The sequence below is a fragment of the Danio rerio genome, chromosome 5, assembly GCF_049306965.1.
Source record: "Danio rerio strain Tuebingen ecotype United States chromosome 5, GRCz12tu, whole genome shotgun sequence".
NCBI classification, from domain to species: Eukaryota; Metazoa; Chordata; class Actinopteri; order Cypriniformes; family Danionidae; genus Danio; species Danio rerio.
In genome coordinates this window covers 65,426,517-65,454,403 of record NC_133180.1, presented here as the reverse complement: position 1 = coordinate 65,454,403, position 27,887 = coordinate 65,426,517, and the positions used below count along the sequence as shown (strand labels likewise).

The 27,887-nt window shown below is 35.4% G+C and overlaps 1 protein-coding gene across 6 annotated transcripts in view; it reads right to left on the bottom strand.

Moving 5' to 3' along the window:
• Positions 1–278: 278 nt before the first annotated feature.
• The window catches only part of dtx2 (deltex 2, E3 ubiquitin ligase), a 44,203-nt gene continuing 16,594 nt past the window's right edge, over positions 279–27,887 (bottom strand). The window contains exons 1-8 of one of the 6 annotated variants that reach the window (XR_012406052.1): positions 23,158–23,183; positions 20,017–20,154; positions 16,647–16,714; positions 13,908–14,069; positions 11,200–11,361; positions 6,726–6,815; positions 1,704–2,744; positions 279–1,319 (exon numbers count right to left, since the gene is read on the bottom strand). Coding sequence is in view for 3 of the 6 variants with exons in the window: in XM_068221281.2 (XP_068077382.2) it covers positions 2,499–2,744; positions 6,726–6,815; positions 11,200–11,361; positions 13,908–14,069; positions 16,647–16,714; positions 20,017–20,154 (866 nt within the window). In the remaining 3 variants the exon portion in view is untranslated. 6 annotated transcript variants of the gene reach the window in all.

Here is a 27,887-nt window from a genome sequence, read left to right as displayed (position 1 = left end):
TACGTAAAATAGCATACGTTAAATTACAGAAATTTACCACAAAATAGCAGATGTTAAATTACAGATATTTAGCTTAAAATAGCAGCCGTTAAATGACAGAAATTTACCGTAAAATAACAGACGTTAAATGACAGAAATTTAATGGAAATTTCTGTAATTTAATGTCTGTTATTTTACTTTTTTTTTCCAGCATCCCAGCTGCCGGTGAAAAAAAACATTAGAAAACTGATTTTTTTTACAGTATGTATACTTATTAACAAGTAACAGAAACAAAGAGGTGCTGTTAAATGGAGTAGTGTTTATTGCTGATTAGAAGTTGAATATATATTTATATATACAGTTGCATACATTGTAAAACCAAAGATCCCATACCGTGGAATATGAGATGAAGGAATGAATGGATGTTTCCACACTAGCTGTTTGGTAATGAACTGTAATTTTATCAAACACTGCTGATTGTCTCTGTGGCACAATGTAATACTGCAACTCAATAATAACGCTGCGAGACTGCATTTTTTACGTGTACTTTCAAGGTCCCGTTCGTAATAAAATCAGCACTGATTTACTTGATGTACTTATGAATAAAACCAGCACTAGCAGTATTGCCAAGCTTGGATTTTGAAATCGATAAAATGAACGTAAATTCAAAGTTGCAATATTTTGTGGAATCAATGAAAACAAACAAGTCCCTTATGTTTATTAATTAAAAGAATAGCAGCAAGTGAGAAATCACCAAATCTGACATCTGAAAAAAAAAATTAAATATGAACTAAATTAGCTGCAGATTCTGTAAAAGTGCCTTTTATTTCTGAAGCGGTACGTTTTACAACACTAGTAAAGATTTATGATTTGCACTGATGTGCAATTTTATGTTTTTGTATATTACTGCTTTAAAAAGTGATAGTTCATCCAAAATTAAATTGTACTGTTAATTTACTCACCCTCTTATCATCTATGATGTTTTTTCCAGTGGTCCTTGATGAGTCATATGATGCATGTCAAAAAATATCAGCACTTTGGGAGTGTAAAATAAAATAAAAGTAAACATACAGACAAAACAAAATGAATACATATGGCTCCTGGAGATACAAGAGGTCTTGTAAAGCAAACTGACTGGCCTGTGAAAGAAACTGAACATTATTTATAGCATAACATTACTGGAGTATAAACGCCCTGTTGCATAATGACTTCTATTAAACATTAAAGAAACACTCCCCTTTTACTTTTAAAAGTACCATAGAGTTTTACCATATTTTAATCCATCCAGTCGATTGCCGGGGTCTGGCGAGAGCACATTCAGCTTAGCTTAGCATAATTAACTGAATCGGATTAGACCATTAGCATCTCAAAATTTTCAAAAGACAGTTTCATTAATTTTCCTATTTAAAGCTTGACTATTCTCTGTCTACATTGTGTACTAAGAGTGATGGAAAATTTAAATATGGCTATATGATATTTCTACACTCTCATTCTTGAATAATAATCAAAGAACTTTGATGCCGTACCATGGCTGCGACAGGCACAATAATATTATGCAGCACTTAAATAAAAACTACAGAACTTTCAAGCTTTACATAGCAAAACTATCAAAACTTTTTTTTGCTAATTTTGGTAATTTTTTTGAGCAAGATGCTAATGGTCTAATCCGATTCAATAAACTGTGCTAAGCTAAGCTTAAACATTAAGTTAAGCTTTCAACAGACCTGGAGATTAGTTCAATTGGATTCAAAAACTGAAAAGTTTACCAATAGGTGATTTGTAAAGTGAGGCAATTAAAAATTTGTAAAATGAGCCTATTAAAAGCCTATAAACTAACCTGTAAAACGAGCCTTCATTAAAAGTATTCTTTAAAAATGTTTACATTTTGCTTAACAAAATGCCATAATCCATTGTTCTCTTGATCTTTGGGAACCATTCGGCTCTGGATAATAGGTAATAATGTAGTAATTAATGTTCAATTTCATCATTTCTTTTCATAAGACCTCAATGTAGCAACAAGAGCAAACGTCCTTTTGTTTTGCCTGTACATGCATTGAAATTTTAGCTAAAAAATAGTCATTAAATGTTCTATTAAAGCCCAAAAAAAGTCTTGGATGGCCAACAGCTTTTAAAAAAGCTAATGTCATATGCGGTTGAGCTTTCCCTTTAACGAAATAGTGTCAGCTTGATTCCCAGCAACAGTACAATGATCTCTGCTCTACTGTAATGTAGTATTTGAGGAAGGACGTCACAGCTCTGTATATTGAGATGAATGCCTAAACTGGCGATAGAGGTCATTAAACCCCGAGTCGTTCCTGCAGAACCGTCAGTAGCTGCCTCACAATACGCTGAAACTAAAGATGACCACGAAGCCCACATGTGCGTTAATATTCTAGACTCGGCCGTACGCGTGGAAATGGATGAGTTGGTATCAACATCCAAATCTCTTGGTGAACAGCGGACACTCTAGTTTTGTTTTCTTCCCTTTTCGTCAAGTTAGATCTACCGTAGCCGGTTATTCACATGGCAGAACCTTGAGCGTCTCGTTTGAGGCAGTCTTCGGTTACGCCCTGCGATGCCAGTTCTGAGAGCACATTGTCCAGGTAGTTTGGGTCAGGATACCCATGGCCAGACACATTAGACATCATCTCAGTCTTGTGGTGGATCTCGTTCCATATGACGGTGTCGGGCTCGCCTGTGGTGCTGGAAGTGCCCACGGTGAAGATGAGACGGCGTGTCCATGCTACTTTCAGCAGCTCCAGCACCTGCAGATGGTAAACATGAACGTAATAAACAGCCTCAGTTTAAGGAGTTAGTTCACCCAACAAAGACAATTCTGTTATTGATGTTATTTTAATCCCCTGAGAGCTTCCTTCATCTTCACAACACAAATTGAAATATTTTAGACCAGTGTTTCTCAACCACGTTCCTGGAGGACCACCGGCTCTGTGCATTTTCCATGTCTCTTTAACCAAACACACCTTATTCCGATCATCAGCTCATTAGCAGAGACTAAAAGACCAGTAATGGGTGCGACAGACAAAGGAGACAACCAAAACATGCAGTGTTGGTGATCCTCCAGGAACGTGGTTGAGAAACACTGTTTTGGATGAAATCTGAGAGCTCTTTGGTCCTCCATTGATAGTTTTGATGTGTCATCACACCATTAGGGGAACGCCACTCTGCTGGGGAAAACATTACTATTTCTCGCTGATCGCCAAGTCAAGGGCTAAGTAATTTATGTTTTTTTTTTTATCAAAATTTAATCTAAAATATCTTAATTTGTGTAATGAAGATGAACAGATGTCTCAGGGTATTGGAAAGATGAGTACGTTGAATAATAAATAACGACATTTTCATTTTTGGGTGAGCGAACCCTTTAAAGTAAACACTGTTTGCTCTCACTGAGAGAAACACAAACCTGCACAAAGATCAACATAAACCATTAATGCTGAGCAAGACCTGGGCCGGGAGCCAATATATGCTACATTTCTTTTGTTACACTGCTGCAGTGAATAGGGATTCATTTTTCTTGCAATGTTGTTAAAAACTCCAGAAGCTCCAGGGTTCATGCTGTGATCTAACCCTTTATAATGATCTTTGATAAAGGTTACAAAAACAAGAAATTACATTCTGTGGAAATTGAAAGTTGATAAAAGTTCATAAACAAGTTTATAAATGTACTTAAAAACATTGTTTTAAAGGTTTGAGTATATTGAAGGGAAGGATGCTATGGTGAAAGACCTTGAACCAAAACTTTTGAAGGGAATGACACAACAAGGCTGAACAACCACAATAGACCACTTGCCCTATTAGGAGCTGTTCATTTTTTTTGCTAATGTACATATTTTAAGACCTTTAAAACTTAAATAGAGAGTAGTTCACCACAAAAATAAGAAAATAAAATAACACAGCAATTTGTAATATTCTTTCATCACTGAATGTCTAACATTTTCAAACGTCACTTAGTCATTAAAACCATAACATCTGTTCAGAAAACATGCATTAAACTGCTTTATTCATATGGTTTACCTTATTATTGGTGTCACTTTTAGAATCTCAAAACTGTTTATTACTTAAAGGCAAAAATGATGAGCAATAAATGTTTTTAAACAGGTAAACGCAGATAGGGTTTTGTTGAAAATGGCAAAAATGACTTGACAATGAGTTGAAAATTATAATCAGTAAAGTTGTGCCTGTCTGTGTTTATTGTATCTCTGTTTCTTGTATAATTATAAACACCATTTAATTTGTTGACCTTCTACACCAAAAGCTGAATAGTTTTTTTTTTTCATTCCAAGCCCATAGCAGCTAGATAAGTGTTTGTAACACAAACCAATATATTTATACATTTCAGGTCTGTATAAACCTCTGAACCTTAAATATGTCGACATTCAATGAAATATAGATAAAGGAATATCAGTTACATGCAAAAAAATAAAAATAAAAATCATAAAAGTTATATATATATATATATATATATATATATATATATATATATATACACACACACACATACACACACACACACACACACACACATACATACATACATACATGTGTGTGCCTAAGTCAATACAAAAATTCAACTGATCATAAATTTAAATACCTTGAAATGTCTTTTATTATATATTTTTTTCCATCCTCATTGCATACAACTGAAAGCTAATTGGTTTCCTTTGCGCATCATATATTATTAATCACACCATTGACAGTGGACAATGGAACTTTTTACTGGTGAAATTTGCAAATTAAGCTGCATCTTTAAATTAAAATATATTTAACCCACCGGTTTTACTGCACCCGCTCTGAGCTGAGATCGAACAGGCAATTCTTTGCATGGGAGTCAATTGCTCTAACAAGGAGGCTAAAGACCATGGCCTCTAGCTTCTGTCGCTAGAGCACCTTGAGAGGTCAGAAAAGTGAAGTTTACCTGCCCTACACTTCGCTAGCTTGCCTCTTTTACACTCACCCCGCTAAGCCTCACTTAAGCCTCACTTCTATCCCGGACGAACTCCCAAGTGTAACCCACCAGTCCTTCTACATCCAATCTGCTCTGAGCAGGGATCAAACCAGCAATTCTTTGCATAACCGTTGGTTGCTCTAACAAAGATGCCAAAGACCATGGCCTTAAGCGTCTGTCGCTAGAGCACCTTCAGAGGTCAGAGGAATAAGGTTTACCTGCACAACACTTCACTAGCTGGCCTCTTTTACACTCACCCCGCCAAACCTCACTCCCATTTTGGACAAGCCCCCAAATGTAACCAACCAGTCCTACTGCATTCAACCCGCTCTGAGCTGGGATCAAACCAGCAATTCTTCGCATGGCCGTCGGTTGCTCTAACAAAGATGCCAAAGACCATGGCCTCTAGCGTCTGTCGCTAGAGCACCTTCAGAGGTCAGAGGAGTGAGGTTTACCTGCACAACACCTCGCTAGTTTGCCTCTTTTACACTCACTCCCCTAAACCTCACTCCCATCTCGGACGAGTCCCCAAGTGTAACTGCATCTACTGCATCCAACTCGCTCAAAGCTGGTATCGTACCAGCTGCTCTTTGCATAGCCGTTGGTTGCTCTAACAAGGAGGTCTAAGACCAAGATTCTAGCATCTATTGATAGAGCACCTTTTGAGCTCAGAGGAGTGCATAGATACTTACATTAGATGTTGCAAACACTATTGTTGTCTATTAGAAAGAATGTGTCAATAGAGCCACCATTTTAGTACAGAGAAGTGCTCTTTTGAAATGAATGTGGAATCAAAGTGCAGTAGAGGACTGGCCATACACAGTCATGGATATGTAGACAATTTGACATATATCTATGAGCAGAGTCTAAAAAACTAGCCATTACTTCAGTTAGCCGACAATAACGCCAGTTTCTGGCATCAGGATCATGTTGTCTTATTTCATTTACATTGTTTGCTGATTTTATTAAACAAAACTAGCATAAGCCTAGAATTCAGTGCAAGGTGGTGCTATTTTGCCTTATGGTCAGTGCATGTAGGTATTATCATCGATAGCATTGCTTCACAAACATTGACGTTACTTGTTCAGGACAAAAGTTTGTGACATACAAAATCTTTACTACACCCGTACACAGCGCAAGTCCAACATCTTCAGATTGACTTTAGTCTTGACTAGTGCGGTTGAATGATTTTTGTTTTGAGAGCCCTGTACAAATATGGCGGCGGTATTGAAGCATTCTCTGGGTCTGAATGCATTAACTAGTATATACATATATATATATATACTAGTTAATGCATTCAGACCCAGAGAATGCTTCAATACCGCCGCCATATTTGTACAGGGCTCTCAAAACAAAAATCATTCAACCGCACTATATAACCGCAGATATATATATATATATATATCTATATCTATGAGGGGGGTGAGGGTTACCTGCATAGCACTTTGCTAGATGCCTTCCATTACATATATATCAAAATTTTTGCAACAAAATTATAAGCACTAAATATTCTCATCCACGGCTCTAAAATCAACCTAGTTGCTTACCCTGCTGTACTTTTCAATGGCATTTAATGGCATTTTGGTGTCTGTGTGGTCTGTGTGTGAGTGGTAGCACAGAAAACAATTGCTTGTTTGAGCAAGGCACGGCATTGGAAGTGTTGATTCGAGAACTGAACGGTAATTGAACAGGTTTAATGTGTGAAAGTGGCTAGTGATTCAATATTGTGACAAACAAGCATAGCATGAATCTTGATTTGAAGTGGGTCAATTCCCTCCATTACCTTTCTGCCTTTGTCATTGTCGGGAAGGAAACAGAAGCGAGGGAATCCTCTGCATGTGTACGGCTGTCCCGGGTTTGGGTGTTCAGGACCCTGCAGTCAAAAAGTGCATTAAGATGATGAGCACTAAAAGCAGCCGAGGCAAGGACAAAAGCATTTTTCACAAACTGGAATGAGTCGGTTATGACTACAACAAACACTCAAGTCAGCCTGCTGGATGAAAACATTTGGCTGGTTCATATCGACCTCTAGCACTTCTTTCAGCTTGTTTACACACCTTTCTAAAAAGGTTATTGTTAAAGATGTTCATGCATATATGAGATCTGTGAAGCCTCAGTCTAAAGTTTCAAATCTAAGGAGATATTCTTAAAGGGGAAGTCCCCATAAAAAAGAAAACTACCCAAATCACATGCAATATACAGTAATCAGAGAGTTGGCATTGGCTAAGATGAGGTCTTAAAATGTATTAATATGATTTTTCTTGACCAACTGCAAGTTTACTAGCTTATTAGCTGACCCCTAAACCAATTTGTGCTTTTTTTATAAAAATATTTAAGAATGTAGAATGTAAGAAATCAGAAACATATAAAAAAATGTGCTTGACTATAAAGTTTGTATCTGCTTTATCACAGGCTGAACTATATGAAGTGATTTAAAATTAGAGGCAACCATTGCACTTTCAGCATGATCCACAGAAAGATTCAACATACATTAATTAAATCACACTGAACTGAGCTAAACTGAACTGAACTGAACTTAAACACTAAAACCACACTGTTCCAGTTACTATGACCATTTATGTGAAGCTGCTTTGACACAATCTACATTGTAAAAGCGCTATACAAATAAAGCTGAATTGAATTGAATTAGTGTGGGTGGTTAGTCATGTAAAATGGATAGGATCAACCAAACATAATAATGAGTAAAAACAATCAGCTTTTGTGAAATTATGCTACTCAAAAGTGCACAAAACTAAAACATAGACAAACTGATTAACAACCAGTAGGTGGTGACTAAACAACAGCATGAATAATGATGTTTCTTTGCCTGTAAGCTAGGCAGCGTGTCCACCAAATCTAGCACAACTTTATCATCAACTTCATAAGCTAAACAGAATCCTAACATTTGGCAAATTCGTTAAATGGCATACAACTACACATTGTATAATTAAAAATTTACAAATACAACATGTAATACCTTGTAAAACACCATTCAAGATTTTTAAAGGCCTTAAATTTCTCTAAATAGTTTAATCAACTATTAACACTTTTTAAGACCTGGTAGACACCCTGTAATGACTGTCTGCTGCCAGACAAACTCATTCTGAGCAGTTTAACATTTTTTCCTGGTTCTTCCATTGTAAAAGAGCATAAATCCATTGTAAGATTGACTCATTGCTAGGGGGTTACTGCATGTATTAGCAGATAAGTGTTTTTTTATATATATATATATATAGTTTTTAAATGATATACTTACATCAAAGATTTCCAGCAAATGCACATTCTAGATAGCTTGTTTATATTTCTGACTTGGCTATGTTAAACATAATGTGCGGTAAGTGGTTCCTGTGAGACATGTCTAAAGATTTTGAATCTACGTCACAGCGAGTTGCATTTCGCCAATTTAAACCAATACAAATCTCCACAAAAAAAGCAGACTGCTTTATTATAATATCTTTTGAAAAACATCTTATAAACACTCATCATGTGGATACCTTTATGAATGCTTTTTGTGTGTCTGAGAAGCCTAAAATATTCATTTCATAATATTATGTCTCCAGCGCTAAAATGGAACTAGAGGAGCGAGTACAGATGCAGAGAATGCAGATTAAATAAATGAACAAGATCATCGGTAAGTGACAGAATATCACTGAGCTGCAGCAAAAAAACATTTCCATTTATGACTTTAATCTTTATTTGTAGTGCGAGTGGTTACAGTTTATAGCTGATAAGTGCATTTTTGATACGATAAATTAATAGATTTTAAAAGGGAATCAGCCTCCTGTGTCTTAAATACTCAGAATGAATTGGGTTAGGGTTACAAATTCCCATTCTAAATACCCAGAAGGTCATAAATGGGTTTGTTAAGGTTTTAACGTTACTACTACTTTTATCAAAATGACTTATCAGTTTGGTACTTTAACGGTTCTTTTATCAGTACTTTTAGTAAAAAAACAAACAAACAAACAAATTAAGGCTTTATTTAATACTTGATGTGCTTGCCGTAGTGCTATTAATCCTTCGCTAAGCCCCGAACTCTTTAGTTACTGTTGCTACGCCTGTCAAGCTTTCATGTCAGGCACAACTTTAACAATATGTATATGCTTTTGTCAGACATTCCCAGGGATATAATTAGTCATTTTTGGCGAACAGGTGAGATATCCAAGAAAGCCAGACAAAAAAGGGTTGCAGTATGCATTACAGGAGTATATTCACCCCATAATAGGCAACCGATTAGAAAATAATTTAATCAAAATTGATGCTAGGTTAGCCTAGCAGTCTCATACACTGACCTTTCAACAGCTGAGCTCATGCACAGCAGGAGAGGTGAAATTTAAAAATAATCTAATAATAACAAATTAAACCATGATTTCTCTTTTTAGCCAAAAAGCCTGATAGATTATTGTTGTGCAATGAAATATAGCATTACTAACCGACAAGCACACACTCATGGACAGTGCTTCCTTATTCATTCATAGAAAGAACAGCCAGAAAATAAAATTGATGAATTTGTGCTGAATATTTACCCATAACAATGTACAGTACCTATAACTGTCAGTGTGTTTGTGTGCTCTTTATACAGTTTCTATTCTAATTTGCAGTTAAGAGAAATAAATAAATAAATTGAATTGCAAATAAAAGTCTAAATAGCAGAAATTAACAAATAGATTTTCCCTACCAGCAAATCTTAATCTGACACCAAATATAAAAGCAGACACTAACCTGCTATATCATTGTCACCAATGACTAAATCTCTAAAAGACGGACGAAAACATCGGTGAATTGTAGCTCTGACATGGACATGAGGGATATAAATGACTGAAAAACAGCTGCGGGTGAAGTATATTGAGCATAAGTGCTCAGTTTGTGATCACATCTCTGCTTTGTTCTGTTAATATGTAATTTCAAATATTCGTAGCTTGAAACGGATGGAAATATGATTGCTATTAGTATGACTACTATTGCGAGGGCTCTTAAACGGAGCAGTGCTCAGGATATTGAGTGAAAAAAAAAGTAAAAGACAGCTGGAAAACATAACCTGCTTTGTATTTATTATTTATTTATTATTGTATTTATTATTTTTGTAAGAAACACAGTTTAGATCTTTTTACATTAAGAGGTGTGTGAGTTATTGCCTTATGTCACTGAATGTGTCAGGAATATCGAAAACAAAACCAACTTAACCCCACTCTTTTAGCGCCCCTCACAGAGCTCGATCCACGCTGGTACTTCTCCCCTTGGGTTTTAGGTTTTAAAAACGGAAAGAAAAAAAAAAATCACCACCCCATCAAAACTTTTAGGATACCGGGTATCAGATTTGCACATTCCATATGCGCAACACTTCGGCTTGTTTACCTCGCTTGAAAGCTTGACAGACCTCCTGCGCGTAGCTACGGTTGCTAAGCCTACGATTGGTATGTGGTGGTTTTCGGGTGTGACTTAGCGAAGGGTCAATTGGGTGGAACAATACAAACATTTGTCACGTGAACAATTGCCAACTGTACTGACGAATATCAAATATTGCAAATTAGAAAAGGTTGGTCAGTTAAATTATGCTACTGCATGTAACGCAATTGTATGCAATAATTCTTGAGTACTGATAGCAGAAGCGTTAACGCCAGAGCTTATCGATACTTCTGTTTTTTATAATTTAGCACCGGTACCGATAAAGTACCGAGTTTTGGTACCCATGCCTAATCTTATGTCATGCATCATACGTAAAAATTAAAAGTTGAGATTTCACACTTTCCTAAATTACGTCACTCAGTGTGTGTAACATGCATTCTCACTGTAGTATTATTGCCATTGCCACCTGAAGCAAGTAAAATTTCCAACACATGCTTGAGATTTTCAGCCAATTACAATGCACTGGATGGCTGGCCAATCTTTTCAGAACAATGAACTTTTAAAAAATTGCTGTGAGCAACTATAATGTATGGTACGGTACGGTATTTGAATTTGACGTTAAGTTTTTTAAAATATTAACCACACAAACACATTGCCACATCAAATACTGTTTCTTTTAGCAATATTATGAGTCCTTCAGGAATGCACTTGAATCATGGTGTAAATCCTAGTGCTGTCCAAAGTAGCACGTTAACACGTGATTAAATTTGCAAATAAATATGGATAAGACCAAGGAAGGACTTTTAGATGGACAGTTTCAGTAATTTCAGGTGTGCGATTAATTCGTTACTTTTTTTAATCCATTGACAGAACTAGTAGATACATTATTACATCAGCTTGCAGAGTCAGACCTGTATTCCTGGCGGGATGTTGTAAATGATTTGTATCGTGCCGCAGTCTGGGTGTCCAGGCAAAGACTGAGGAATACTATAGATCTCCATCTTGCCCTTTGGTTGAGTGCCTGTCTTCTCACCGTAGATTGTCTTACATGAGGGACACTGCAAACTCCCATCCTATATAGTGACAACAGTTGACAAATTGGAGAAAATGAGAACAATTCATGGCTGTAGAAGAAATAGATCATGTGAAAATATTAGAGATGTACATAACTTCCTGTTTCAGTTCTGTTAACCAGGGTTTTGCTCTATATATATATTTTTTTTTTTTTGGATTATTAAGATTAATTGTGTAATTATTATTTTCGTGGATACATTACATCAGTTTAAATATCAGTGAATTCTGTGGCTGGGTGATACTATGGATTTTATATTTTAAATATATTAATAGATATATAATAGATTTTAATACAAATTTCAAAATACATATTTTGACAGGAGGGTTGGAAAGATTATCATAATGTTTGGGCTGAACCATTTTGATTGGATGGACATTTCCACACAATATAGAAATATATTTAGACCACTTAATGAAATGTTTGCTATATTAGGATCTTATGTGAGGAGATGTGCAATTAGCTACTTACAATATTAAAAAATTGCATAACAAAAAACAAAAAAAAGAGCCCTTTTCATCAGTTTTGATTTTTCTCCAAGTGCATCCTGAACTTTAGGTTTCAGCCCAGAATTTTAACCTTGGTGCATAGCTAGAAAATATTAAAGTATTTTAAGGATTTATTTTGCCTCTGTTGAAGAAAATCCAGTAAGAGATGCATTTTCAAATGTTTGAGGACAATAACATAAAAATAAAATGTACTTGTATTTAAGAAGAATGGATATAGTAAATTGATTGAAAGTGATCGTGAAAATTACAAAACAGAAAAACAATGAAATGTTTTCCTCTAAAATATTAAGCAGCACTTGTTTCCAAGCAAATCCGAATATTAGAGTGAAGAATGATTTGACACTTGAATAAAGGCTGAAATTTTAATTTCAACATAACAGAAACTACACTTACATTTAAATAAAGAATAATAATTTAAAATTATAGTGATACTTCACAATATTCCTGTTTTACTGTATTTTAATCAAATAATTATTGAGGGTAATAAACTTTTTTCAAAATAAATTCACGCCTCATTGGAATAATCTTAAAATAATACTTCATGTAAAACCAAGATTTCGTCATTGTTTATTTCAAATCCATTTTGCACTATTAGCACTATTCTAAAATATTTATGCAACCCAACAGCCAAGTTTTGATCTAATGAGAGTTACAGTAGTTGGCATCCAGTTGCAAATTCACATATAGTCAATTGAAGACTATAGAATACATAAGTCACTTGAATAGTTTTGAATGGGGAAATGTGTAATGTTCAATATGGCTGCTCTATCAAAGGAAGCCCCGCCTTCTAGTAAAAGAGCCAATGATCGATTGGTATAGACTGATGATGATCCGGGGAAGGGCTGAGTCCAGGTGTGTTTTTACGACAGTTTCTGCTGTTCAATTGCTATGAATCAAGTAGGGTCGACAAACATGCTAGAATCTAGCAAATACTTGCTTCACAAACATCCACCTACATAAAGCTTGAAATCTCTCTTCTTAAACAAACAAACTACACTTGAAAACAAATACTCTCTTATTTTGTAATTTGTAATAAACAAACGTTGAGGTACAGTTTGTCCAGTGTGACCTCTGAAATCCTACTTCAGCCATTTAAACGCAAATCACATTGTGACAAACTCTTGAACGCCCACAAACTTGTAAACAAAGATGATGCTGTCATTTTGGTGAAAGATCTGCCGTCAGGAATACGCTGGAAATTAATTCAGAAAATCAGCGCAATTAAACGCAACCAAATTCAGAGGATGATAACATGTTACAGGCAAGTTATTGACTCTTATGGTAGTTCCATTCCATAATTGACAGGATTATTGCGTCTTCTAGAAACAGCCATAAAGGAGGTTGGTGTCGTGATCTCGTTCTATTCGAGTGGAAATGCACGTAAGCTTGAAATCCTGAAATATAACTGTTAATCGGCATGATTCTAACAAGATATTAAGTGAGAAATGAAATTTGAGATCCTGTTGTTATAAAATGTCACTAGTGCTTCCAAACATGCAGTTTATTTGTAAGCTTGACAAATGTATCAAACATGGCCGCCGAGTGAAATGACTTGCCTTAAAGGGACTTGAAGTCAATAGGATACCTGTTAGGGACCATCAAAATAAAACGCAACCAGGGCAAGTCATTTTACTTGGCAGCCAACTTTGGAACGCTTCTTGGGCAGTATGCTCGGGTATTCTGTCTGAACAAAGAAACATCAAATTCTATAAAATTACTTGCCAAGCTTACGATTAAATTTTAAATTAGAAATCACCAGTAAAATTAAACAACAACTGTCTCTTTAGTTTGATTTCTATAAGTTAGAATTACAGAAAATTTGTTAATCTGATTTGAGCCCTTCCCCCAGAGAATTGTCAGTCTATCTCAATCGATGATTGGCTCCTGCACTTGAAAGTGATGCTTCATTCCCCATATTACCCAATACACTTTTCCCCATTCAAAACTATATGAGTAACAAGCAACCAATAACTGTACACAACTAAAATAATTTATCTGATTACGTGATAGCAAGAAGTGTTAGTAATGTACTGCATACCTTGGTTCCATTGTTGTACATGGCCAGCATACAGAGCATGTGGAAGGTGTGAGCACATTTGGTGAGCTTGCCCACAGTGCTGGGCTGAAGAGACTGAGAGCACTCAGCTGGGACCTCATAACCAGATGGACAGGACAGCCGCTCCATACAGATAATACAGTCCTGAAAGCACACAGCCAGATGTCAGGCACTGCACAGGAGCAGGGCTAATGTGTCTAAAAGAACTTTAAACATATGGGTGAATGTCAAATATGCATAGGTCATGAAATCGGAGTCTTTTTTAATGACCTTAAAGACACAATTGACCCCAAAAATTAAAATCACCTCAGAATTTACTTACCCACAAGCCAACTTTGGCGTTTATGACTTTCTTCTATCAGATGAATGCAGTCGGAGTAGTTTTAGGGTGCTTTCACACCTACACTTTTGTTTTGGAACGTGTCTCGTTTGCCCATTTAGCGCGGTTCGTGTGGCATATGTGAACTGGGCAATCGCGCTCTGTTCTACGCCAAAGTAATCGCTCCAAGATCGCTTGAATGAGGTGGTCTCGGCTCGATTGAAACGAACCCTGGAGCGGTTCGATTGCAGTGAGAAACCAATTCGATCCAAGCGACAATTGTAATCTCTGTTTCGGAACAACTGAATCGATTCACCGGTGTGAAAGCACCCTTAAATTGTATACATTGTATAAATTGTATAAATGTGTTGGGTAGTGGCATCTTTTTTTAAGCTTCAACAAGCGCATACGTTTTCTTATGCGCTTATTTAATTGCTCATTCTAGACCACTTTTTGGCTGACCTCTGACTTGACGTATAACTATGCTGTTAGATGCATTCTTATTGGAGGTTCTGGAACCACTTACCACACAGTCTGTTTACCACAGAAGATGACTAACAAGAAAACTAGCTGGCTTGATGTTACAGTACGAAGTTATACAGTATATTAGGGTTATCATGGTACTGGAATTCGTTACCAATCGATACTGAAATCTTTAAAAAAATCCATTTCCCGCAAACATTTGAGCACGTTCTCAAACAGCTCTTATTTGCATTGTGTTCAGGTCAACAGAAAAAACTGTAATTGCCCCTGAAGTTCATCAGTTCACTAAACTCACAGCTGTTTACTGAGTGTAACTACAGATACAGGGACACTGGAGCATTTTAAAGCCCGTGATTCATCAGCGGATCGCTCATATGTCAGCTTAAAAACAAATCAGCTGATCAACATGACTTTGAAACGCTCCAGTGTCCCTGTATCCGTGTTTACACTCAGTAAATTGCGGTGAGTTTGGTGAAGTGATGACCTACACAGATGTTTTTCAAATTTCAGTATCGATTGGTACCGAATTCCAGTATCGTGATAACCCTTATATACTGTATAACTTTATACTGTAACACCGAGCCAGCTCGTTTTCTTGTTAGTCATCTTCCGTGGTAAACAAACTGTGTGGTAAGTGGTTTCATAACCACCAATAAGAATGCATCTAACAGCATGGTAATGTCGAGTTAGACGTCAATTTCAGTATTGTGACAACCCTAAAGTATATTACTCTTACTCTTCTGTTACAAATGTGTCTTACATCATTCGTTAAACATCGAGATTAGCCAAGCTGTCTAGAAGGAGTTGTGTAGAGGAAGCATTTGGCAGCCACTGAAACTCGAGTTTATGATTTTAAAATAAAAAAATAAATTGGGTCCCACTTTATACTGTCACTTATACCTGTGAACTTACATGGTAATTAGATGTGTAATACTGGTGTAACTACACCCATGTAACAACAAACAATATTATGTGTAACTGGACATTGGTAACAACACAAACAAGTACACATCTGTAACAAGAATTACATAAGTGCCTTGTGTAACAAACAATATGTACTTGCAGGTGTTTTCCCACTACCACACCTGTTTGCATACCATGTACTGCTGAACACTGTACTAGAATAAGAATGAAAGAACTAACGCTCCATTAGAAGGTTTCAGCTTGTCATACCAGTGTAATTACAGGGTAAATCCTCAGGAACTGTCCACTCAATATAAAGTGTAAAATGGTCACAAATTACTGCCATATATAAATCTAAGCCTTTGTGCAACTGTTTAACAACAGTAAACCTTTCTGAAAAAAGCATACATGTAGATAGAAATATATAAATGCGGTATGTTTATGTTGTTTTAAGGTAAATTGTAGAATCACATCAGTAATTCACATTAAAGTTGTAGTTTACCAAAGATTGTGTTATTAATGTCCTGTTACACATTTGAACTAACACATACTTTTCAGTGTGTTGTTATGCATGTAGTTACACCAGTCTTACACAAGTAAATACTATGTACCAGTGTGTACATACACTGTAGTTACATACTACTTACACATCTAGTTACTATGTAAGTTTACAGGTATAAGCGACAATATAAAGTGGGACCGACACTCACCAACACCATTATAAAGGATGGAAGATTAAATGTAAAACTACTCCAAATGTGTTCTTCTGACAGAAGAAAGTCATATACAAAGAGGATGCCTTGAGAGTGAGTAAGTTATGAGGTCATTTAAATGTTTTTTGTTTAAAGTAAAGATTTATTTGGACTGTTTCTTAAAAATGACTGTAAAATATACATAATTTTCAAGCAAAGTGCTTTTTTCCCCTCAATTTGTGGTGAAATATGACCTGTGAAATTCAAACATGTAGGCTTGAACATGACACATAAAAGTAACCGTAGTGAGAGCTTCAGTTTTACCTCATCTGGGACCACAGGCACTTCCTCCATGTATTTCTTAATGACTTCCTCTGGTTTCTGAGCGGGGGCTGAGGACATACATAAGACACATCATGACCTGTATAAGTGGCACTTAAAATCAGTTGTGGCAAGATAAAGATAACATTTCCTTGAAGATTTCACAAGAATTTGATTGTGATTGGAGTTTTGTGGCTTTTGTGACAATGCCTGACTGTAAACTACACTTTTATTAACAGTTCACATACAACACAGTTTTTCAGCCTATCAAATGCTCTCAAGAATGATACTCTCCTTCTTTGTAAATCTATATACATAATAACAAGCATCAATGAATAGTGGAAAAGCCAAATGAAGACGAGTTTTATTTTTAAAATTAACAGTAAATTGCATAATATTTACAGGTGTCAATCAATACCATAGCCTATTTAGCATCAAGTTAATTTCCGTTTAAAATATTAGGTGCTCTCAAAATCAGTGTTTTACTTTTTAAACACAAATATAATAACTATTCTCCTAAATTCTGACTGTGCATTATCCAGGCACTGGAAATTATATTAACTTAAAAACAAGCTCTATTGTATCAACATTGTATCCAACTACCTGAAGTTGAGCTAAGTGAAAATGCTGTTATGGTTTATAATACAGCAAATACATTATAAAAATGTGATTCTCTAGAGAAAACTTATTTCATGATATGGCATCGTTTTTCCATTGTGTTTTAAAAGAACACCAACCTACCGCCTAATATAATTATGCTTGTCTAGAACAAGCTGTTCCTGAACCAGTTTGTTTTAACAAATGCATATGTGTGTATTATCATAAACATTATGTAAACATCTTAAAGGGACAGTTCAACTCACAAAGAATCTGTTAAACACAAAATAATATATACAAAAAAAAATCTTGCTAGCTATGGACTTCCATAGTGTTTTTTTTTTTCTAATATGGATGTCAAAGGCTGTGGGTTTCCAACATTTTGCAAAATATCTTCTTTTGTGATCAATAAAAAAGGAATTCAAACAGGTTTGGAATGAGAATGGTGAGTAAATGATGACAATTTTCAGCTTCAATGAACTATCCCCCCAAAAAAGTTCGAGATAAACCCATCACATCCACTTGTCTTATAGTTTCCTTTTCCCCCTCTTACCAGAAGGGATGCAGGATTTTGGAACGTGAACACCACTGGCCTTCTTATTATGAATATCAATTTAGATTTTGACATATTAATGTTAAATATTCTGTTTGTTTGTGTTGTCCTGTAGTTATCTGCCTAAATGCGAAGTCCCTGTGCAGTGATTGCGATGACAGTTATTATACGATGGAAGAATCAGTGTTTTTACACAATGTTTAAATGCAATCTTCCGAAAGCTGCCTTTCCCTGAGAAAGCACAGAAATAATGATTTCCCCCCACCTCACAATATATCCATCAGCAGTTCCAACTATTACATTTCAACACTTTGCAAGACGACAGAATTTGCACAATAACTACAACCCATTCAGTTCAAACTATACAATATTTGTATGATCTGTTTGACGTAAACTGCTGTGGTGATTAAACAATTACTATGGTTTAATAATTATTGCATGGGTCACCCAACATTGGTTCCATTTTTTAGTCCTTTATATCTGTGATACTGACCCTTAGCAGTACAAAAGATATGAACAAGAGAAAAGCATCTGTGCTGTTAGTTGGAATTTTAAGTGACTTTCTTTCTGTTTTGAGGCTTTACTGAAAGCGTGGCAGTCAATATAAATCGTTTATGCTTTTGTTTCAGAAAATCAGTCACTAATTTTGCCTTCTCAATGACGTTTCAATACATTTAATACATTATTAAAAAACAGCAAATGCTGTTTCGATACGTTTCTATCCGGAAATTGAAAAACAAGAATTTAAGAGTCAATGTCTATCTTCCTAACAGACAAAAGTATTGTGTAGTAATAACCCAGGATAATTTGACCATATTTTGCAACGTCAGGTTTATGTTGTATTTTAGCAGCACAGTAATTCAGTGTATGAATGTACAATTCAAATAATGGGGACACACTTATTAGCCAGTTTACAAAATATTCTTCACCCAATCAGAAATCAGATCAATAACGCCCCATTCACACGGGGCGTCAGCATCAACGATTCCCATTCACTTTGAATGAGTGACGTCAAGCATTGCCGAACTGAACTGTGGATCCATCGGTGCTGCTTCAGCAGCATTGCTTGCTGTAGAAGTTGGGAAATTCTCAACCTTTAAAGCACCAACAGAAGCGTCAGTTAATAAGATCGCTTTATGCAAATACGCCAGCACAGGCTATCATTGGCTGATGCTGCTATGACGATCGCGCCAGCCCCATCTTCAGACAAGCCCTCCATCAAGAGTTGTCGCCAAAGCCCCGTGTGAATCGGGCAACACTGAGATTACAAACCTTAAAAGGACAGTTCACCAAAAACTGAAAATTCTGTCTTTATTTACTCACCTTTCACTTGCTTCAAACCAGTTTTTTTTATTCTGTTAAACACAAAAATATATATTTAAAAAAAAAAAAATGCTGGCAACCCTAGACTGCCATAGTATTTGTTTTTCCTATTATGGATCTCGACGCTTACCTTTTATTCAGCTTTCTTCAGAACATCATCTTTTGTGTTCGACAGAATAAAAAATAAAGGTTTGGAACCAATATATTAACTACAGTTTGGAGTGAACGATCCCTGTGTAAACGAAATTGTTCATTTTTGGATGAACAATCCCTTTAAATGTTAGTTTTTCAAGATATTAGACAACATAGCAACAGTCCAATACAGAAAATGTCTTTAGAATCTTTTAGTATGCCGATATTAAAGAATAAAAAAAAAGAAGTAATCACTTGTGAGTGTCAGTCTGAACCTAACATCCATCTTCTGTATTAAGAAGTTAAAGTGAATGGCATTAAAAACAACAAAACAGGTTATGTAGGGTTAGAGGAACAAAAAAATATATAAAACAGACCAGGGAAGGATTGTTATTCCACAAAAGAAATCAGTCAGCGGTGTCCCGCAGGTGAGCAGGCAGGTGTCAAGCCAAATAACATCAATAGTGCATTCATTATGTGATCAGGAAGATGGAAGCAAGACAGCGTGACCATGAGGGCATAAACGTGAAATGGGTGAAAACATGGCGACTGAAGCAAGCGGGAGGAAAAAAAACAGCAAAAAAAAAACAAAAAAAAAACATGTTGGGATGTCAGAAGAAACCTACAGCACTAAACCCATAGGGGAAACATAAACTGAAAGTAGAATGGAGAGGAAAACAGCAATTAAACAAAAAAAGGACAGCAGCTGCAGACCAGCGGAAGGCAGGTTCGGTCGGGCGGTCGAGCTGTTTGGCGGTGCTTAACTACCTGTCCTGGACTGTCTCTTTGCCCTCTTAACGGAGCTGGCTTGGCCTTTGGTGGGCATGCTGGAGTCACGCTGGGAGAAGGGGGCGGTCATGAGGCGAACTCCCAGTCCTGCGGCTGACATCAAAATGGAAGCCATGCCTGGAGCGGCCGGAGGCCAATGTGGAGACATGCAGGAGGAGGAGGAGGAGGAGGAGGAGTGAAGGAAAGGAAGAGTAATGAGCCAAGAGTGGAGAGGCCAACCACAAGTGGAGCATGCTCTGATGAGGCCAAGAAAAAGTTGAAGGAGCTACTCAGAGGAAACAGTATCAGTGTGAAAACACTTCCACCTATAGATGCTGACTACAGTACCACCTGACATTAAAGTCAGTCTATGTTTTAATCAATCTGACCACAAGCGGTGGAAATGGCTGTAATCAAGATCCAAAACTGAGCTTGTCCACCTGTAGAGGTAGTTGTTAGAAGATTTAATTGGATTACTTTCATAGTCGAAAGCTCGTGCGGCTGTTAAATACATTCGAACAGCCACAAAAGATCACCTAATCTCCACCTACTAACCGAGTGTGATCTGATAGCAATCGTTCTTTGTAATTACAAACATCAGTTCCAATCAAAATTTTAGTTGTCATCCTTATTCTTAATATTTGCTTTCTCGCACATCCATAAGCCAGGTTCATACTATTAAAGGGTAAGTTCACCCAAAAATGTAAGTTCTGTTAAATTCTTAATTACCCAACCTCATGTTGTTCCAACCCACAAAGTCACAATAGTCAATATCAATAATATATCGACTTATCGGACATGGACATGACATTTATCATTTTTGGTGATGTAAAATAAATCCCATATCCATAAATAACAATACTAGCAACATTTTAGCATATTGTAAACGTCTCGATCTCTATTAGAGGTGTCAGTGTTAGTATGGTTAAAAAGCAATATAATATTTACCATTAATAACTGTAGTATTTTTCATTGTGGGTGCCTGACAGCTGAAAATAGTAGTAGATATTCCAGCCGCTGTTACTTTTTACCTTGCACTTTTTGGTTATCATTTATTGTTATTATTTATTTGTTTAGAATATATACAATTTCACATTTTGATTCCAGTGCCTAATTATTAAATAGTTAAAATGGCTATAATTAAATGAAATATTCTTAAGAATAAAATATTGTGTGTTCTTTGGAAAAATGTGCTTGCATTATGTTGCATGTATACAAACATCACCTATATGCTATAAAACTGCAGGTTAAATATGTTTATATACACAATAATGTATATCTGATTGTAACTTTCATGTTTTCTGCTACATTCATTCTTCCGTGGCGGGGCGCCACACCAAAATGCATCCCGCCACGGCTACATTACAGCTTCTTATTTAAAATATTCGGTCGTTTTTTAAATAGCAGGTTAAAAATCGCACCGAAAACATATGAAAAGGTAAGTCAATAAAAACAGCGCAAACTTTTCTGTGACTGTTGTAGTGATGTGCGTGCTGTTTAACCTTTTAAGGTTACGTGCTGACTGACTGACAGGTGCGTGAGGCCAGCAAACACGGCGTAGCTTTCAGTTATGATGAACACAGTTTCCATAATATACTTTATTTATAGATAAAGGTCTCTGGCTCCGCATATAATGACTTTATCTTGCTGAAGTTTATAGCCGTTTCACTTTACTTCAGGACGCATTAATGCCGTGGTCCGCAACGCAAGTCTATAGGAGTCTATAGGAGACATTCAGAAATATTCCTAGTAAATCTAATAAATGTTGGAGACATACTCGGTACATAAACGCACTAAATCACACTTCAGCCGCGTTTATTTGAGGGTGCGCAAGAAAAGCTGCTCTTGAGCAGTGTATATTTGCGCGAGAAGTTTTGTGCACGAACAGAATAAATCGGCACTCGAGCAGAGATTGACATGCTCGTAGGCTATTACATGAATGCGATCTCGACTTAATACTGCGCCCACGACATTTGTCAATGAAATAACACCACATGTAGTGGTAGATCTGTGTAAAATGGCCAACAGAGTCTGCTGCCACAGCTGAAAAAAAATCCTATAGGAAACACTGACTTTACTAAAATAGATTGTAAAGCAATATTGCGCACCTTTGTAAAGCTGCTTTGAATTAGTAATTATTGTAAAAAGCGCTATTATATATATTATATAATCATTTTGGCATTATATAATGAGAAGCATAAAATGGTCCTAAAATGATAATAACATCGTTAATCGCAATATATTTTGGTGCAATATATTGAACGACAATAAAAAGGTATTGTGACAGGCCTACCCCAACGACCTTCTGTCATCTTTAGACGACTAATTAAGATATCTTAAATGAAATCCTAAAGTTTGACCCTCCATAGATGCAAAAACACTATCAAAACAATCCATGTGACTGTAGTAGTTCGAATGTAATCATATGACGCTCCAAGAACACTTTTGTGTGCTGAAGAAAACTGTAAAAATGATTGTTCTTTTCTTCTGCGTCAGGTCAGGGTGCACGTTTATGATAGAAAGTATAATGTTTTGTTGTTTTGGTCAGAATAGCAACACGAAATAGTTGTATTGGTCATAGTAAATGTGCATTCTAATCTGAAGCAGAAGACATAGCTGAGTTCCCACTTAGATATGCTTAGCGTTTATAGGTTTCGTATGCTGTCCCGGGAGAGAACCCTGTGCTTGGGAACACTTTAGCCCAAGGCTCCCGCCTGATCAATAGCATATAAGGGGATCCGAGATCAGGTAGGTCTCGAGAGCTCCCGCTTAGAAAAGGGATTGTATATATAATCTTATATATATAAAATTGTATATATAATCTAAAATCTTAATTTGTGCTGCAAAAAATAACAAAGGTTTTATGAGTTTGGAACATCATGAGTATTAATGAGTAATAAATTACAGAATTGTCATTTTTTTGAGTGAACTAACCCTTTAAAAGTGCTCATGTATCACTGAGCACTTGGAATAAAAAGATGCAGATTAAAAAAAAAAAGTCGGAACACAGTAATGCATCTCAGCTGACCGCTTGTGATCAGATCCAGATCCTCCACCTGAGCCACTTGTTAACACCAGGTGTAAACGTTTCAACTGAAGGTGTGCTGTTGTTCATGCACAAGTTGGTGCAGGCACACAGACCTCACAAAACATCAGCAGATGATGACAATTATGCCCCATGAAATGTCTGCGAGATGGAGACAAGTGAAGTGTAGTTTGTGTTTCACTGTGACTGACAAGCATCAAGTAATACATATTTATTTGATTATTTAGAGTCAGAATTATTAGCCATTCTGAATTTTTAGCCTCCCTGTATATTTTATTTACCCGATTTCTGTTTAACGGAGAGCAGATTTTTTTAACACATTTCTAAACATGGTATTTTTAATAACTCATTTCTAATAACTGATTTAACTTTACCATGATGACAGTACATAATATTTGACTAGATATTTTTAAAGATGCTAGTATTCAGCTTAAAATGACATTTAAAGGCTTAATCAAGTTAGGGAAATTAGGCAAGAGATTGTATTACAGTGGTTGGTTCTGTAGACAAAATACAGAATATATATATATATAAATAAATAAATAAATAAATAAATATATATATATATATATATATATATATATATATATATATATATATATATATATATATATATATATATATATATATATATATATATATATATATATATATATATTGCTTAAGGGGGCTAATAATATGAACTGCTTTCATTCTAGCCGAAATAAAACAAATAAGACTTTCTCCAGAAGAAAAAATATTATCAGACATACTGGGAAAATTTCCTTGCTCTGTTAAAAATATAATTTGGGAAATGTTGAAAAAGCTATTAATTCTGACTTCAACTGTATACAATATATTTCAAATAAATATGGATCTTGGTATATAGATCAATAAACCAATGCTGATGATACATGTGGAAACTTTTTTTAAGTAATGCTGCAAGACAGTATTTCATAGTGATTTTGCTTTGGCTACTTTCCTATTAAGAATGGGCAACAAAACTGTATCTGGATCCACACTAAGAAATCCTGGTTGCCTTAATAAAATTAACCCATTGAACTTATATTTTGTTAAACTGGCATAAAACAGCTTGCGTAACTCATAAGATTAAGTTAGAACATGATTTAATTAGTTTAATAAATTATAATGACCTAAAAAGAAATGCTGTCAGGACTAATTATTAATATCATTTTTTACAGTGCAGTGTCCCTGTCTTACTTTAGGTTAAGTGTCTTTAACTACTATGTACTTATATCCAAATATAAAAACAATATACTTACTGTGTTCATAATGTATTTAAGATTATTTCAAGTGCTCTTGAGGTGGGATACAGGTAGGGTTATGAATAGGGTTTGGTGGTGTGGGTAGGTTTAAGGGTTGGTTAAGGTGTAAGGAAAGGTCAACAGTGCAATTAAAGATGTAATTAACAGATGTAATTACATTCAGGTATTAAATCAAGCATAAGCACAATGTAAAACATGTATTTGCACCATAAGTACATTGCAACAAAAGATTAATTTCAGTGTACGTACATATTAGTTGAGGCCACTTAATATAAAATGGGACCAATTGCCCAAATTAGTTGACCTGTGTCTCATGTGGTTGCCCATTAATGGCTTAACTTCCCAAAGTTGTCTGACACCCTTGCTCTAAATGTTTCCTTGTGTATCATCAGCATGACAATGTCACGACTGTTGGTGGAGGCTGTGGATTAACGGTAATACCGTTGTATGTATATGACATTCACTTTCATGCACAGACTGTTTCACTTCATAAGATCTCAGTGTATCATTAGGATCATAATTATTATTATATTTCTTTTGTCTGTATATGATTTTTAAATAAACTGTCAAAGTGCTGGTAGCTGCTGACATGATTTTTATGAACCACCAAGAACAAGGGTTAAACTAAAATCCTCTGAAATATTGTACTGGAGAAAAATCTTTAATTTTTAAACTTTAAAAAAAGTTTAGGGAATGAAGAGAGACTTGTCAATTTGGTCGAACCCTTTTATTAATGCATTAATTAGAATTGTATATAATGCTTTCATCCATTCGGAATACACAGGTTTAAGAAATTCATAAACATAAGTGAATGCATATTTGTCAGTCACACATAAATTTCAATGCATTTGAGTAATCGCTTTCAAAATGAATTCTTTCAACTTGCTTTGAATCACTATAAATGTGTTCTGTTAAAAACAATTGAATGCATTTCATTAAAATGTGTGGACATGTTAGATGTATGGTTGGCTCTGGAATATTCAACATTTACTTAATATATATGAGATTTAAACAATCTGGATTCATTATTTTCCTTCAGCTTAGCCCCTTATTTATCAGGGGTCGCCACAGCGGAATGAACCGACAACTATTCTGGCATATGTTTTACGCAGCGGATGCTTTTCCAGTCGCAACCCAGTAGACTACTGGGAGACATGCATACATTTTCACATTTACACACTACAGCCTATTTGGTTTACCAAATTCAATTGTAGAGTATGTCTTTGGACTGTTGGGGAAACTGGAGCACCCAGAGGAAACCCATACAAACCCAGGGAGATCATGCAAACTCCACACAGAAATGCCAACTGACCCAGCCGGAAGACAAACCAGCGACCTTCTTGCTGTGAGGCTACAGTGCTAACCACTGATACTGAACTGGATTTATTCGTGTTAAATATATAAAACTGCTAACAGTGTATTCACATTCCGTTTATCAGTACGATTACAGTAATCTACTTGTTTCGTTTACACTACATATAACTGACAAACCTCCATCTCAATAAGTTTATCGTTCAACTGTGTAGAGCAAATGTATGAGGTGCCGTGTAGGATTTAAATCAAACTTTGCTTATCAACACATACATAAAACACATGCATATACACACCTATAAATTACTCGCATATAGACCTATACTACTGGATGTTCAAATCAACATAGATGAAACTTGTGTATATACATATAAACTTGATGCATGAATACACCCACATACACACGCGCATACATATAAACTCGATCCTCACATAAACACTCACATTAACACACGCACACACAAACTTGCTGCATGCAAACACACTCATACACACTTGCATATACATATAAACTTGATTCTCGCATAAATACTCACATTTACACGCACATACATATAAACTTGCAGCATGCAAACACACCTTTACACACATATACATATAAACTCAATCTATGCATATACACCCACAACAACACGCGCACATACACAAACTGACTGCATGCAAACACACCCATACTGGCATATAGCCCCAATGCCTAAACTCAATGCAAAAATAACACTCGCGCAAACACAGAAAAAATAAATAAAGTTCACAAACATGTTTATCACGAATCTGGTTATTTCAAAGCTTATGAAATAGAAGGAATGTGATTAATAGAGGGATTAAATATGTTAAATTATGAACATGTTATATAAAATATTAGTCTATATAAATAGACTATTTAAAATAAGAAATATTTTTATTTAAAACCTTTTCATTTAATTAGGTAATTACATACACAAATATAAATGGACAGATAGAACCCTTAAAGAACGTTTAAAAAGCAACCAGAACTATAAATATAAATGTTTACTCAAACTAAACTCCTCTTTTCTATTGCAAATGTTAATGTAGCCTATAGTCTTCTTGGTTTGTTTTTTAAACTTTTATAATTATTATGCTTTTTTATGTTTTTACAATGTGGGTGTCAAAATTGTAAGATTTTGGTATCATTTTGATTGTTAATTATTCAGCATATACAAAAAAATAAATAAATAAAAAATGCTGATTAAAAGTCTCTGTTCATCATGTTGGTCAAGTTAACCCCCATGGAAAAGCTATTTATATCCTCTGGACACTCCTTTTGTGTTTAATAACTACTAATATTTTTACAGCAGCTGGCATCCAGCATTTTGGTGCATTAGCCTGTTTATTGGTGACAGGAAAACCCACTTAAGTGCATTCCTGCCCCCTACTGGACATACGTGTGTACCATAACCCTTGAGGAACAGTGACACCAATTATGAAACAAACATAAAAAACTAATATTAAACAAACATATTTTATTCAAAATGATTACTTAAGCAACCTTATATTTATTAAACCATAATAACATTTCCAATAATTAAATTGTATAATAAACCTTTAATTTTGCAGGAGCATTCCTTAGCATTATATTTTTATTTATTTTTTTAGAATTAACATAATCTATTTTCATAGTTCAACAGATGTAATTTGTCTATTAATCGCATTATTTCTGTTTCTTAAGCTTTGCAATAACCTGATTCATGACAAATAATAATCTTGTTCATTATGATCAAAGGACTTTTACGTTGAAATTAAACTACTTCCTTTTAAAGTGAAATAACTTCCTTTTACTGTGAAAATTCATGCATACACACATGAAATCACTTGCATATATGTATATACACAACTAACTGTATATATGTTTGTGAATTTTTATTTTGTATGTTTGCACAAGTGTAATTTGGGTGTTTATGCACACATCAAGTTTACATTGTTATGTGAGAGTTTATGGGTGTATATGCATAGATCAAGTTTATATGTATATGCAAGTGTGTATAGGTGTGTTTACATGCAGCAAGTGTATATGTAGCCTATCTGCAAGTGTGTATGAGTGTGTTTGCATGCAGCAAGTTTATATGTGTGTGCGTGTGTTAATGTGGGTGTTTATGTGAGGATCGAGTTTATATGTATGCGCGTGTGTATGTGGGTGTATTCATGCATCAAGTTTATATGTATATACACAAGTTTCATCTGTGTTGTTTTGAACATCCAGTAGTATAGGTGCATTTGCAAGTAATTTATAG